The sequence below is a fragment of the Hibiscus syriacus genome, unplaced genomic scaffold, assembly GCF_006381635.1.
Source record: "Hibiscus syriacus cultivar Baekdansim isolate YM2019G1 unplaced genomic scaffold, ASM638163v2 tig00111621_pilon, whole genome shotgun sequence".
NCBI classification, from domain to species: Eukaryota; Viridiplantae; Streptophyta; class Magnoliopsida; order Malvales; family Malvaceae; genus Hibiscus; species Hibiscus syriacus.
This window is the reverse complement of record NW_024063138.1, coordinates 3,922,196-3,935,937: the sequence shown is the minus strand read 5'-3', so window position 1 is coordinate 3,935,937 and position 13,742 is coordinate 3,922,196. Positions and strand designations below refer to the sequence as shown.

The following is a 13,742-nucleotide window of genomic DNA, read 5'->3' as shown; positions in this document are numbered from 1 at the left end:
ATAAAATGATCAATTTCATTCATGTGGGGGATTGCTGGAAAAATTCGATAATTTTGGAGCTTTGAATGAGAAATTGATCCAAACATTGTTGGTTTCTTTAATTAAAACATTAATTTTGGAAATTGCTTGATTCTCATTAATGTTTTTATTAGGTCAAAATTTTCCAATTGTTCACAATGTGAAATCCCTATAAATATCGTGTAAACTATAACATCCGTTAGTGACTAAATTGTAAAATTTTAGAATTTGGTGATTAAAGTAGAATAGTTCAATAATTTATGTTGAGATATTTCCTAAAAGTTATTAGTAATTATTAAATGAAGTGAAGGGAAAAATGGTCATTTGACTTAGAAATTAATTAAAAATGTGATTGATAAGGATATAAGGATAAGATGAATGAAATATTTTCTCCAAAACTTCTCTTCATCTTCTTTCTTTCTTCTTCACGTGAAACCCAAAGGAAAAGGTGAGTTTCTTTGTTAGTTAATTATTTGTTGATTTTATGGTTGGGTTTTGATCATTAGATGATAACTAAGCTTAAGGAAAGCTTAAGTTGTCTTAAAATCAAAAGATAAAGAAGTTATGAAAGATTAAAAGAAAATGGGGGTTTAAGTGAAATTTTGAATAAGAAGGTTTAAATGAATTTGGAGGTTGAATTTGACTTGTCATCTATGAGAATAAGAAGTTAGAAGTGTTAGAATTAAGTTTGGATAACATGGAAAATTTGGTATGATTCTTAAGTTTAAGAATGTGGACGAAATATGGAAGATTATTGGGTGTTGGAATGATAGGAATTGGTTAAAGTTGTTATAGATGAATTTAGTAGCATGATAAGGATTTTTACATGAAAATTTGGGTGAAGTATTGATTAATTTCGGGATATTTTGGACAGGTGCATCGATACACTATGAGTATGTACCGATGCACTAAGACAATTTTGAAGGTGCATCGATGCATTAAAGGGTGCATCGATGCATAAATATTTCGAAGTTATTTTGGGTACCGATGCACCCATAGTGCATCGGTGCACTCCTAAAAGAAAAGCTGAAATTTGGTTCATTAAATTATCCTAAGTTATTAATACCAAGTTATAAGGTTTAGGCTTTTGAAAATCGTCTTGAAATTTATGTTATGTAGATATCGAGCCTAAACGAGTTACGGAACAATCGAAGAGTTATGATTGAATCAAAGCAAGGCTAAGGTGAGTGCAATTTAATTGTACTAATGTTATTGATCAAACATTGGCTTGCGATGAGCCAGTGACAGAGTTATTATGGTAAGAAGTAATTTCTAAAATGTTATGTGATCTTTATGTGTGCATGAGTACATTAAATGTATATAAGTGTAATATGTTATTATGTGCAATATGTGATATTGAACTACATGAAGATATATGAAAACGATGATAGCAATTATGTGATATGCATGATATGTTATCTTATGTGTTATGTGATGTATATATGACATATGTATATGAACAAAGGAGAAATGATATAAGCCATATGAAACAATCAACGTGATTCCATGTAAAATGATATGAAATATGTGACATGAATATGAAGGAAAAATTATATGAGCTATGTGATAAAGGTATGGAAATGGTATGTTTATGAGAAGGCATAAGAACAAGATATAAGCCATGTGACATGTGAAAGTGAATCATATGAAAATGTTCTACGTGTAAGTAAACTATGTGTCGATATGAATATGTAATAAATATGAAAGATAATGCCCATATTATGTGTCATGAGATCTAGAGGTATAGTTGGCATGCCAAGAGTCGAGGGTCTACGTGGTCCTTCAGGACGTATATGTATTCTTTGGAGCATGTATGAGGTCTTTTGAGACACCTACTTGATCATTGGTATATGTATATGATTCTTAAGGAATTTATATGTGGTCCTTATGGACAATCTTAAATGGCACTACAGTGCATTTCTACGCAGCGCTTCGGTGCAAATTCTACGTGGCACTACGGTGCAAATTTATACGAGCTGTGGTGATAGCATAGTGCACAATCTTACAGTACTCACATACCTTAAGTTCTCAGTAATGTACATGGGCCTATAAAAGACATCAAAAGTATTTACAAGATTCATATGTGATATTGTGTGTATTCCTAAGTGAAATGTATTTGTTATATGAGATTGGTAATTGTTTATGCAATGGTGTGATTTAGAGTTTACATTATATGCTGATATGGTATATAAAGAAATTATTGATGATAGAATGAGAAATGATAAGCATGTTAATGATGTTATGTTACATGATATGTGCATGTATGTATATATATTACAGAAAAGAATATATGTTTTGGTATGATAAGGTAATATCAAATGTTCATGTATTGTAGAATTTACAGTTAGCATATAATTATGTTATATATGCCTCACTAAGTCAACGACTTAGCGTGTGATTGTTTCACGCGTAGGTTCCGAGAAGAGGAAGATTGGTAAAAAAATTATGGAAGACAGGTCAGTTTTTCCTTTCCAAAGATCAAATCAGAAAAGAAATGTATAGTATGTATTTTATAATAAGGATAGTGGTTGGCATGTAAATAAGGGATTTAAATCTGATATGTTCTAATCGGTTTGAAAAGTCATATGATTGAGTTTTGTAATGTTTTAAATGCATATATGTAATTGATAAATTTATATGGATGAAAGTTTCGATTTTTACGATTTTATAAGTAGTTTTATGAAGTTACTGTAGCAGTGCATCGATACACAATTTATATTCGAAAATTTTCATTGTTCATGGTACTGTTCACGGTACTGTTCATACCGTATTTTACTGTTCATAAATATGTTTTTGCCTCAAAATTTTATAACAAACACAATTGAACAATATATGATTGTATTTTCTAAATATAAGTTCAAATATTCTGTTATTTTGTGAGAATAAAGGTTTTTAAATGTCAATGTGACATCTCGGACTCGTATCCGGATCGGATACGGGTTGGGGTGTTACATAAACCTACTAGGTTAAACACAATCCAAAAACAACTCAAAAACCAATTCAAAGGAATTATTTTTCTCTAGTTTTTTATGATAGGCAAAGACAATGAATAGTTCGTGATCTCGGCAGTTGTGCTACTGTGCGCTAATCATCTCATTGTTGTATATTGGGAGACAGACAACCAAAGATGTGACATCTCGGACTCGTATCCGGATCGGATACGGGTTGGGGTGTTACATAAACCTACTAGGTTAAACACAATCCAAAACAACTCAAAAAACCAATTCAAAGGAATTATTTTTCTCTAGTTTTTTATGATAGGCAAAGACAATGAATAGTTCGTGATCTCGGCAGTTGTGCTACTGTGCGCTAATCATCTCATTGTTGTATATTGGGAGACAGACAACCAAAGATCTCGAGCACCAAGGAGTGTCTGAAAATTTGTCTTAAGAAAACTGTGTAGTTGTAGGCCTCAACTCATTTCAAATCGGTTGTTCCGATTCTTATCATGTATTTATTTCTATTTTATATCCCTTTAGATTATTTAATAGAATATTTTTTTCCATCTCATTAATTGTGTTTGTTTTATTCTTAATTCATATACATGAATTTTACGACGAGATCCTGCCGAGGAATTGAATGTCGTTTGCTACGACTTGTATGAATCACCATAAAAGCAAATTATGGATCTATAAAGTATTTGATTTTATGTTTTCTTTTCATCTTGGATTGTTATACCTCTAACAACGAATGCATGTAAAATGTTTGTTACTTTACTTCGATATCAACAATCACCCTATAACACTTAATCAGACGAGAAATAATCTTAAGTATAACACTATTTGAGGATACCGAAGTTTATCCACAAAAAATATACATCTATATTATTAATAAATAATTTTTTTAAAAATATTATAAATACATTCATATTTTTTAAAAAAATATAACAAAATTTCTATCTAATAAAGACGATAAAAAATATTACAATCAAAACACCAGTAGAAGAAGCCCTTTCACTACAGTAAAATAGGTTTTTAGCGGTGTTTTTAGTCATATAGCGACGTTTTAAGCATCGCTAAAAACCCTTGTGGCAAAACAAAAAACGCCACAAAAAGCGTCACTAAAACAAACGCCGCTATATATCTTATCCTTTGTGGCGTTTGTAAAAAAACACCGCTAAATGTTCTGACATATAGTGGTGTTTGTTCTTAAAAATGTCAGTAAAGGTAATGACACATAGCGACATCTGTGAATGTAAAACGTCGCTATTGACTATGGCTATAGTGGCGTTTTCTGTATAAACGTTGCAAAAGATCTAGAACTTTAGTGGTATTTTTTCTAAAACGGCAGTATTGAGTATGTATTTAGTGGTATTTTTTATACAAACGCCGCCAATTAAAACTAATTTTCCAGATGTTGTTTTCTGCTCTTTTGTTACCCAAATTTAAATTTTTAACATGTAGCATTATCCAATAAACTTGACATGCATAACAACAAACTTAAAATCCATAACAACCAACTTGAACTCCATAATTATAAATCAAAGTTTACATTAACGTAAAATATAATGTAGTTCAACATTATTAACTAGAATAAACAAAACATATATCTAAAAATAACACCTAAGAGGGTGGACTCTAGGGTTGATTTTTTCGTATATGCATCATAGCTTGAAGTCGGTTTTCAAAGTCTTCACATTTTTGTTGATATGTTGCTTCTCTCTCTGTTTCACTCGCTTCATTTTCGGCTTTCATTTGAGCAACTTTTTTGAACAATTTCAGTCAACTGTTGTTTTAAACGACTAACTTCTAATTGGGAAGACTGACTCTGTGATGACATGTACTGTGATGAACTGGATCCAAAATATTTGGTTGGAGTAACGAATAATCCTTGACATCGAAGCCGACCATATCTTTCAATGTCATTAATAACTTGATTTTCAATGTCATTCGCATTAACAATACCATGACTTGAAGTTGTAGCTTCATACTCCGCCCTTTTGTCCCTCAATTTTTTCTAATAACCAATTCAATAATTATTTTAAATAAGAATGTCATACTATAGATATAAATATAACATAATTCAAATTTTGTGTCCAATAAAAATACCATAATTTCTACAGCTTCATCAGTCATAGGAGTGTCATCATTTTTTGTATGTGTCATGTCGAAGAACTTTATTCGTCCAACTTTACAACCAGACGTATTTTCCTACAATGTGGAATAAAAATTAAATCTTGCAAAAAAATTAATTAATAATATAAATAATTTTCATTACTATGTGCTACCAACTGTAAATCACTATGTGAATAATCAATAATACCTCATCATTAGCTATACAAGCAAAGCTCTTCGATCCAACTGTGTGAGTACACTTTTGTTGTTGTCTACTAGCAACATCAACATGATCTCAGTCCTACAATTTTAAATTTGTACTTATAAAATCAATATTACAATGACATTATATTATTTTGAAAAATACATCATACTTGTCCTTTATTTGAACTCCAAAACTCGACTGCATCTTCCCATTGATACCTGAGCATTCCAGGTATGACAGTTTGGAGCTTCTCTTCAAGGCTGAGGTCATTCTTGAAGTATTTTTTTTAAAGAACTCTTGTGGTATCTTCATCTCTTCCCTAAATCTTGCTTCAAATAATAATCTGAGACCTCTAAAGAAAATTTCTCCTACCAATAACATAAGTGTTCAAAGTAAATATAAATTATTATTGATCTGTTATATATTATCTATTATAATGACATTATATTACCTTAACAAAATCCAAAGCCTGATTTTTGTTACTATTTGACATTTCACTCCATGACTCATAATTAATCGATAAAATATTAGCATTATGTGTAACCATGCCTAAGTAACCGGATAGAAGACGTGTTTCTAGGCCAATAGGTTGACCGACATTGTTTCTTGAAACTTCCACACGGTTCCTAGGAGGAAGTTGGTATAATTCCTTCAACGTTGTACGTCCTCTAGTCTTGCGTGTTCGACCATTTTCAACTATATAAGAAATAATTCAATGTAAGTTTTCAAAATGAACCAGCAATTAAAGAAAGTGTCAAACAATACCTTCAATTTCTACAACTTCTTCAACAGTAATCAGAATTTTCGAAGAGCCAACATCAGTAGATCCTCATTATTTGTTTATTCCCCCTCTTGAGAAGCTCGAATAATCCACAAATCACTTAATTTTCTCCAGGACATAATATATGTAATAAACAAACCACAATTTTAGTCGTTAGTTCCGATTCTTTTGTATAAAAAAGTTCTTGCCATATTCCCTTGCATCACTTTATAAGAAAGTAATTTTAACATCAATAGTCGATTATGTGGACTGTAATTTGTTTTGAACAAATTACATGTATCGGGATTAGATTTCGATACTTCGCATAACTGAATAGAACTAACTCTTCTTTAAAAGAAAACAAAGAGTCAAGACAACATAAATTTATAGAACAAGTGAGATATTGAAGCTTCCAACCAATTCAGTAAGAAAAGAAAAAACATATCTAACTAATGATAAAGAAAATACAACCAAAATCAAATAATGTAGGAAATTGCTCTACTAATATCCATTGAAAAACTCACAACAAAATCCATTACACTAAATGTCGAGTTTCAAAGCACCAAAATGGCATAAGACACCATGAATCCAAAATCAAATCTAGCTTTCGTCACCTACTAATCGGATGATAAACTCAAAGCACCTCTATTTTCACAGTTCTTGAACACTCAAACCTTTAAATACCAGACAAACAAGGAATACAGTCAGAACAATAGTTTTTTTTTCTGCTACATTTCATTTGTTCGTTACAGCAGCTGGTTCGATTAAAAAAGTAAAATAAAAATCTCTGAAAACTGTATTATTTTACCTGGGGGAAGAGACTGCTTCAACTTATCAGCCTTCTCGGCATCGGACACACGAAGTGTGTACAAATACTTGGAGCAGTGAACTTTGAACTTGACATCTCTGCTCTTCTTGATTTTTACCGAGCGACCATCTTTCCTTCTGGCAGTGAGAAGGAAATCCTTGATCTCATGAATTTGCTTCGGCTGTACATGAAAAAAATCATTTGACACAGCACATACAATAAACCAAAAACATTCATTTAACACAGAATCATGTAAAATTCATTAACACAACTGAAGTTGAAGAGCTTATAGAACAAGAAACCCGTAAGGAGAACATTTGAAGAACAAAACAATAAAACTTTCAATGGCAGACAAGAATTCATGCTAAATACACAAACTGATGCAATTATTCAAATTTCTTTACATATTCATCATCCTAAATATTTAGAACATCAAAATAACATAACTTTTATTACAAAGAAAAATCATTCGTGTTAACTTAAATAGAAAATCTGAGCCAAATAGTGACCGTATGATTTGCGAATGAACAAATTTGCAAAATAATTCATCCAAAACCATAGCAATAATGCAAATCAAGAAAACCCATCAACTGAAAGTGATAGTAATCACAGTTCTGCAATCTACAGAAAAAGTAAAGCCAAAATAAACCCTAATTTTTCTCTATAAACACAAATTCAGAAAAGATTATACCTGTGAAAATGGTGAAATTCGCTCCTCAAGTTAGAGAGTCGAGCGTTGATGGCGTAACGTTGGAGGCCTCGACGGCTTTGAGCGGTGACGAGCAGTAGCAGTTTTGCGTGCTTATTTGGGTATGTCCGGTGGAGATGGGAAATAGGAAAAGGGAAAGGGTTTCGCACGATTAAAATTACAAAACATTTCATTTGTCATTTTATAGCGTTGTTTTCTTAAAAAATGTCGCTAAAGTACATATTTGTCACGGCGATTGCTTCAAAACTCCGCTAAAGTACTTATATATAACGACGTTTGTCAAATAAACACCACTAATGTACATGTTTTAACGGTGTTCGTTGAAAAACGCCACTAATGTTACCATTTAGTGACGTTTTGAATATAAATGCAGCGATATGTATAAATTTAGTGGCGTTTGCTTAGAAAATGCCACTAAAAACGGTGCTAAAAATATTTGATTTAAGGACCAACACAAAATTTGAGAGTTTGGAGATTTAGGGATCGTAAGATCATGATGGGTGTGACAGTGAAGGTCGCGACAGCGTCGAACGACTCCAATAAACAATATATTTGTTGGGTTTTTGGAAATGGCGGGGAGTAGAAAATGTTAAGGAAAATAAAAGGTGAGATTGAGCTGAAGGGATAGTAAGATAAAACTTTTAAAATTTGCGACGTTTTTAAATCCAAACGCCACAAACATACTAAAGTACTACTCTGTTGCGGCCTTTGTTGAAAAAACGCCACTATAGATGAACCCTATTGCAATGTTTTTATAAAAACACTGCTAAAGTACTACTTTGTTGCGGCGTTTGTTGAAAAAACATCACTATAGATTAACCTTATTGCAACGTTTGTATAAAAAGTTGTTAAAGTACTACTCTATTGGGGCATTTGTTGAAAAAATGCCACTATAGAAGACCCTATACGGCGTTTGTATAAAAATACCGTTAAAGTACTACTCTGTTGCGACGTTTGTTGAAAAAACGCCACTATAGATGAACCTATTAATACGTTTGTATAAAAACACCGCTAAAGTACTAATCTATCGCGGCGTTTTGTATAAAAACGCCACTAAACTTACCATTTGTGGCGTTTGGAATGTAAGCGTCGCTATATGTTTAAAGTTAGTGTCGTTTACTCTCAAAACGCCGCTAAAAACGCCAGAACAGTTATAGTGTTTGATCACTCTTTGGATCTTACGAGTTGTTCTCCAACCTCATTTACTATTCATTAAAATAAAAGCCAAGTTTTCTTGAAGCTCAAAAGACGAAGATGATGATTTTACTATCTTTCTTTTCTTTTTACAATATTTCCTTTCTATAATTCAAATGCCTTAGAAACCTTTAATGTAGAGAAAATAGTTGAAACAGAAGATGATTTCATTACCGTACCTCTATGTCCCATATACCCCACACTTATACTCCAAAACTAAAGGGGATATGGAATTGAATTTGATTTCTCTCCCACTTTTAATTTCTACCCAACTCAAGAATATATGTTAATTGGACCTTGTTTTGATTTTATTAAGCTCAAACTTTATTTAGCAAGTTTTTATTACACATATTTCGATCAATTCGAGTCAACACTAAATATTAACTTATTGTATTAACTCAAAGCATTTATAAACATTTTTTCTTTGATTCTCAGACTAGGATGTATTTAAAAAAAGAATTATCATGGCTAAAAATATCGGTGATACTTAGCTAAAAAGGGAAATCAGGCTGGAATTGCTTTAATTGAATATCCAAAATCTATTTAGTTAATGATTTATATTTCGTATTAATTTCCAGGAAAAATAACTCCAAAGAGAATTTTCTTTTTTTATCATTCTGGAATAATTACAGAGTTCAGAAAAATCAACAATGCCTTGCAAGTTAAACAAGGCGATCGGAGCAGTGAAAGACCATACGAGCATCAGCCTGGCCAAGGTGGTTAACACCAATTCAGCCAGCCTCGAAGTGGCGGTCCTCAAGGCCACCACCCACGACCAATCCACCATCCACGACCGTTACGTCCAAGAAATCCTTAAAACGGTGTCGTCCAACCAACTTTTCGCGAGGATCGCCGCCCGTTCCATCGCCAAACGATTAGGCAAAACCAAGAGCTGGGTCGTCGCCCTCAAATGTTTGATGCTTGTTCTTCGTATCGTCCAGGACGGTGATCCTTTCTTCCCCAAAGAAGTCCTTCATGCAATGAACCAGAAAGCCAAGACCCTGAATCTCCCCACTTTCAGAGACGACACCAATTCCAGCCCCTGCGATTACACCGTTTTCGTTGAGTCGTTCGAATCTTATCTCGAGGAGCGTTTGGATTGCTTTCTCACGGGGAAGCTTCAACGGCGAGTTACCTCCAAAGAGAAACAAGTTATGAATCCCAGGAGCCGTGGAGTTAGCCAACAAATACAATCCGTTCAACATATGAAGCCACCCATGTTGCTCGACCGGATTTCGTCATGGCAGCGGTTGCTTGATAATGTCATTGCCACGAAACCCACAGGAGCGGCCAAGAGGAACCAGTTGGTTCTGGTTGCTCTTTATGCCGTCGTGGAAGAAAGCTTCGATCTTTATCGGGACATATCGAACGGACTCGGTTTTGTGTTGGATGGTTTCTTCCACATGCAGCATCAATCATGCGTTAGTACCATTGAATATTGCGTTAAAGCCAGCATACAATTCGAAGATCTTTCTATTTTTTATGAGAGTTGTAAAGGGATGGCTGTTGGGAAAACCTCGGATTATCCGAATGTTCATGGGATATCAGAAGAGTTGTTGCAGACATTGAAAGAGTTCGTGAAACACCAGGCTTCGTTCCCACTAAAATCCCCGTCTTTGAAATCGCCTCAATTGCTTCGTATCGTATCCACGGCAGCCAAAGATCTTTCCATTCCGGAAGAACCTGACTCTAGTGCAAGAGTTTCAAGAGCTTCTTCCATGACTCTGGAAGATTTGATAAAACAACATCAAGAAGAAGATGAATCTGTTGCAGCAATGAGAGCATCTTTCTCCATCGGGAATTTCTCGGAGTTGTCGAGAAAACAGTTTGATGAACAAGAGGTTTCTTATAAATAATGTCGCTGAAACTGGTTCAAACCATTCATTACCTGTTGATCAAGACCAAAATGTGAAGATAGATTTCATATCCTTCGATGAGTGGCCAAACGTAGAAAATAATAATAATAATAATATAGCCCTAGCACAAAAATGTACAGAAACATATTCGTATTCAGCTAATGCTTTAAAAGGGGCGCTCCCACCTTCACAAAACTTGTCTAATGATCAATCTTTCTTTGACGACTGGACAAAACAAGGCTCTAAAACTGGAGTCACCGGTGTCTCGTTTTCTAATAGTTTGTTTCAAGAAGATCATAGAAATGATCAGCTAGCTTCTCAAAATGGAGCCCATAGTGGCTTATTTTCTAACGGTTGGTTTCAAGAAGATCAGCTAGCTTCTCAAAATGGAGCCACTGATGTCTCATTTCCCAGCAACTGGCTTCAAGGAGATCATGCAAATGACCAGCAAGCTTCTGCCAATGGTGTATCATTTCCCAACAGTTGGCTTCAAGATGACAATAGAATTAACCGGCAAGCTTCTGAAAATGGACCCAATGGTGTCTCATTTCCCAATAGTTGGCTTCAAGAAGATAATAGAATTGACCAGCAAGCTTCTCAAAATGGAGCCATGGGTAATTCATATATCAACGACTGGCTACAACAACAACTACAGCACGATCAAGCTTCGAATAATGAAGCCGATGGCCATTCGTGTTTCGATGACTGGTTAAAAGAAGATAAAAATTTAGACCACAACTCTCACCAACAACTTGTGACATTCGATTACAACGTCTGTTTTGATGACTGGCTTCAAGGAAACCAAATCACAAAACCTGCACAACAAACCCAGAATTCAGCTCCGAACTGGAGCAACAACAATGGCGCTAACGAGAACTGGGAGATTGTGTTAGTAGAAACCACAGTACGAACTTCACAACCTTCTCAACGTTTAGTCAATGGAATCGAGCCAAATCATTTATTTGACCAAAAACACATTGTACCTCAACGCCAATACAATCCATTTCTTGAAGACGAAACAGATATGTCGGTATCCATTGCCGCCACTACCGGTGACAATGTTGCCGATTTTTCTGATGGATTCTCAATGGTACCGGTATTTCAGGCAACACCCACTTTCTTTGCTCAAAGTTTTAATGAAATCACGGCGGCACCAACATTTCAAGCGGTACCAAGATCCGGTCCCCAGAATCTTAATGGAACGACAACAGCGGCGTTCGGAGATAGTGAAGCGGACAACCCTTTTTCTCCATGGCCGTCGGTGAAATCTAGCAACAATTTATCAGTAGATCAACAAAATATATTACTTCAACAACAGTTCTGGTTGCAGTAAACAAAATATAGTTTTATATATAATTGAGTAACAAAACTGTATATTCTATAACAAATTCACCGATTACAAGTATTGAAACTTGAAGGAAAAAAAATGAGCTAAATCTCGGATTTTTTTTGTTTTTAAGACATTGTCCAGATTGAATCAATTTAAGTGTTGATGACTTAGTTTCTCTTCAAAAATGAGTTTTCTAATTCATTCTTATTAATATTGCAACATACATGCACATTACTAACAATGATATTTAGCAACATTAAAAGATTTTTCCGTAAAAAATAATATTTGTAAAAGAAATCTTATAAAAATGGAAAAAGTTTTATCACTCCAAATTAAAAGATAAAATTATCTCTTATCCCTTTAAGTTAGAAGAAGAGTATATCTCTTTTTAAAGTTTCGATACCTCAAATTAAGCGAGAAAATCCTCTCTTTATGGTTTTAAGTTTAAGAAGTGATATATTTTGTTAAAGCCTCACTTTCATGTAAAAGAATTATTATTTTTTAAAGTTTCATCGTCTTAAATTGAAGGAACTAATAATAAAGTATATATCATCGTCTCAAATTAAACGAGTGCGTCATCTTCAAAGTCTTATCTCCTCTTTTGTAAAAGAGTAGACCTTCTTTAGAATCATGTCCCATCGAGTACGAAGGAGTATATGATCTTCAAATTACTTCTTCCTCGGGTACAATGACCAAATGTATTATTGTACAAATATATTTATTTATTACGTAAGTAATTCTATTAACAATTAATGATCGGTAACATAATTGAAATCAAATTAAAAATTTAATGATATAATTAATAAAAAATTAATTTAATTATCAAAATAAATCAAATCCATAATATAAAGGCATTAAGGTTAGGGGTGTGCAAAAAAACTCTATCCGAAATTTCGGATATCCGATCCATTTTTCAATTTTTGGATAGTTCGGATCGGGTATCCGAATTTTTTTTCTTCAGATTATCGGATCGGATATGGATCGAAAATATACCATTTTTGGATTATCCGAAAACCCGATTTTTTGTTGTTATTTTCTATAATTCGAAACACAAGTCACTTTGTTCCTTTTCATCCTCAAGAGCTCGTTTATTCAATTTAAATTTCCTCAAACGATTAATGGCGAGAAAAATATCACCCCTCTGAACGGGAAATCCATCAGCCATCCAGCTTTTAAACGCTAACCCAACAGTTTCTCCTTTAGGGAGTCTCTCAATTCTCAATGATAAGCATTTGGGTGGTTCTTGTTCTGACTCCGAAGTTTGTGTTTGAAGTTTATCAGCCGAGAAACTTGAGAGAAGAGGTACTACCAAGTGTTCGATGTATTGCTTGAAAGAACCTAAGGTTTCGCAACAAAACCAGTGTTTGCATGCTTCAGCTCTGGAGTTCTGAAAACTCAGTCTGAGAGGCATATCATCCACTCACTTTGTAAGCCTCTTTCGGAATCTCTTTTGGCTTCCTAAGAGAGCTCGAGTTCCGGCTTCGTCCTTTACTTGAAGGCACTCGTAGAGTCCGATAACTGGTGGTTTGCTTCCGATGAGATGGTCAACAATATCTGTGAAAATGTAGCTGGTGCTTTGCAGGAGATGGTCAATATAATATATGTCAAAATCGGATCGCCAGATATTTGGATATTCAATCCGAAATTTCAGATTGGATACGGATCATTACTTTAAGTATCCAAAATTTTCGGATATTCAAAAATTCAGATCGTATAATATCCGATATCCGATAGTGCACACCCCTAATTAAGGTAGCTTACCCTAATAAATATAGCTAGAGGGAAGGTGGTTGTAGTTTATTGTTTGC

The 13,742-nt window shown here is 34.0% G+C and overlaps 1 protein-coding gene and 1 pseudogene across 1 annotated transcript; one reads left to right on the top strand and one right to left on the bottom strand.

Moving 5' to 3' along the window:
* Nucleotides 1–6,526: 6,526 nt before the first annotated feature.
* On the bottom strand, nt 6,527–8,919 carry LOC120166092 (60S ribosomal protein L38-like). Its single transcript, XM_039175458.1, has 3 exons — nt 8,878–8,919; nt 6,846–7,026; nt 6,527–6,711 (listed from the first exon to the last, which is right to left on the bottom strand). Exons 1-3 carry the CDS (start codon nt 8,917–8,919, stop codon nt 6,689–6,691), a joined length of 246 nt encoding a protein of 81 aa, XP_039031389.1. The 3' UTR covers nt 6,527–6,688.
* A 479-nt stretch (nt 8,920–9,398) lies between these two features.
* Nucleotides 9,399–11,937, top strand: LOC120166091 (annotated as a pseudogene).
* Nucleotides 11,938–13,742: the final 1,805 nt, after the last annotated feature.

Bases quoted from the DNA above. Each gene is read 5' to 3' on its own strand.
- LOC120166092 (XM_039175458.1), bottom strand. From the start codon at position 8,919: ATGAAATCATCTTCTGTTTCAACTATTTTCTCTACATTAAAG. The intron at 7,027-8,877 runs GTTTCTAAGGCA...TTTCATGTACAG, and splicing joins CTATTTTCTCTACATTAAAG to CCGAAGCAAATTCATGAGAT. The intron at 6,712-6,845 runs GTAAAATAATAC...TGGTATTTAAAG, and splicing joins GAAGCAGTCTCTTCCCCCAG to GTTTGAGTGTTCAAGAACTG.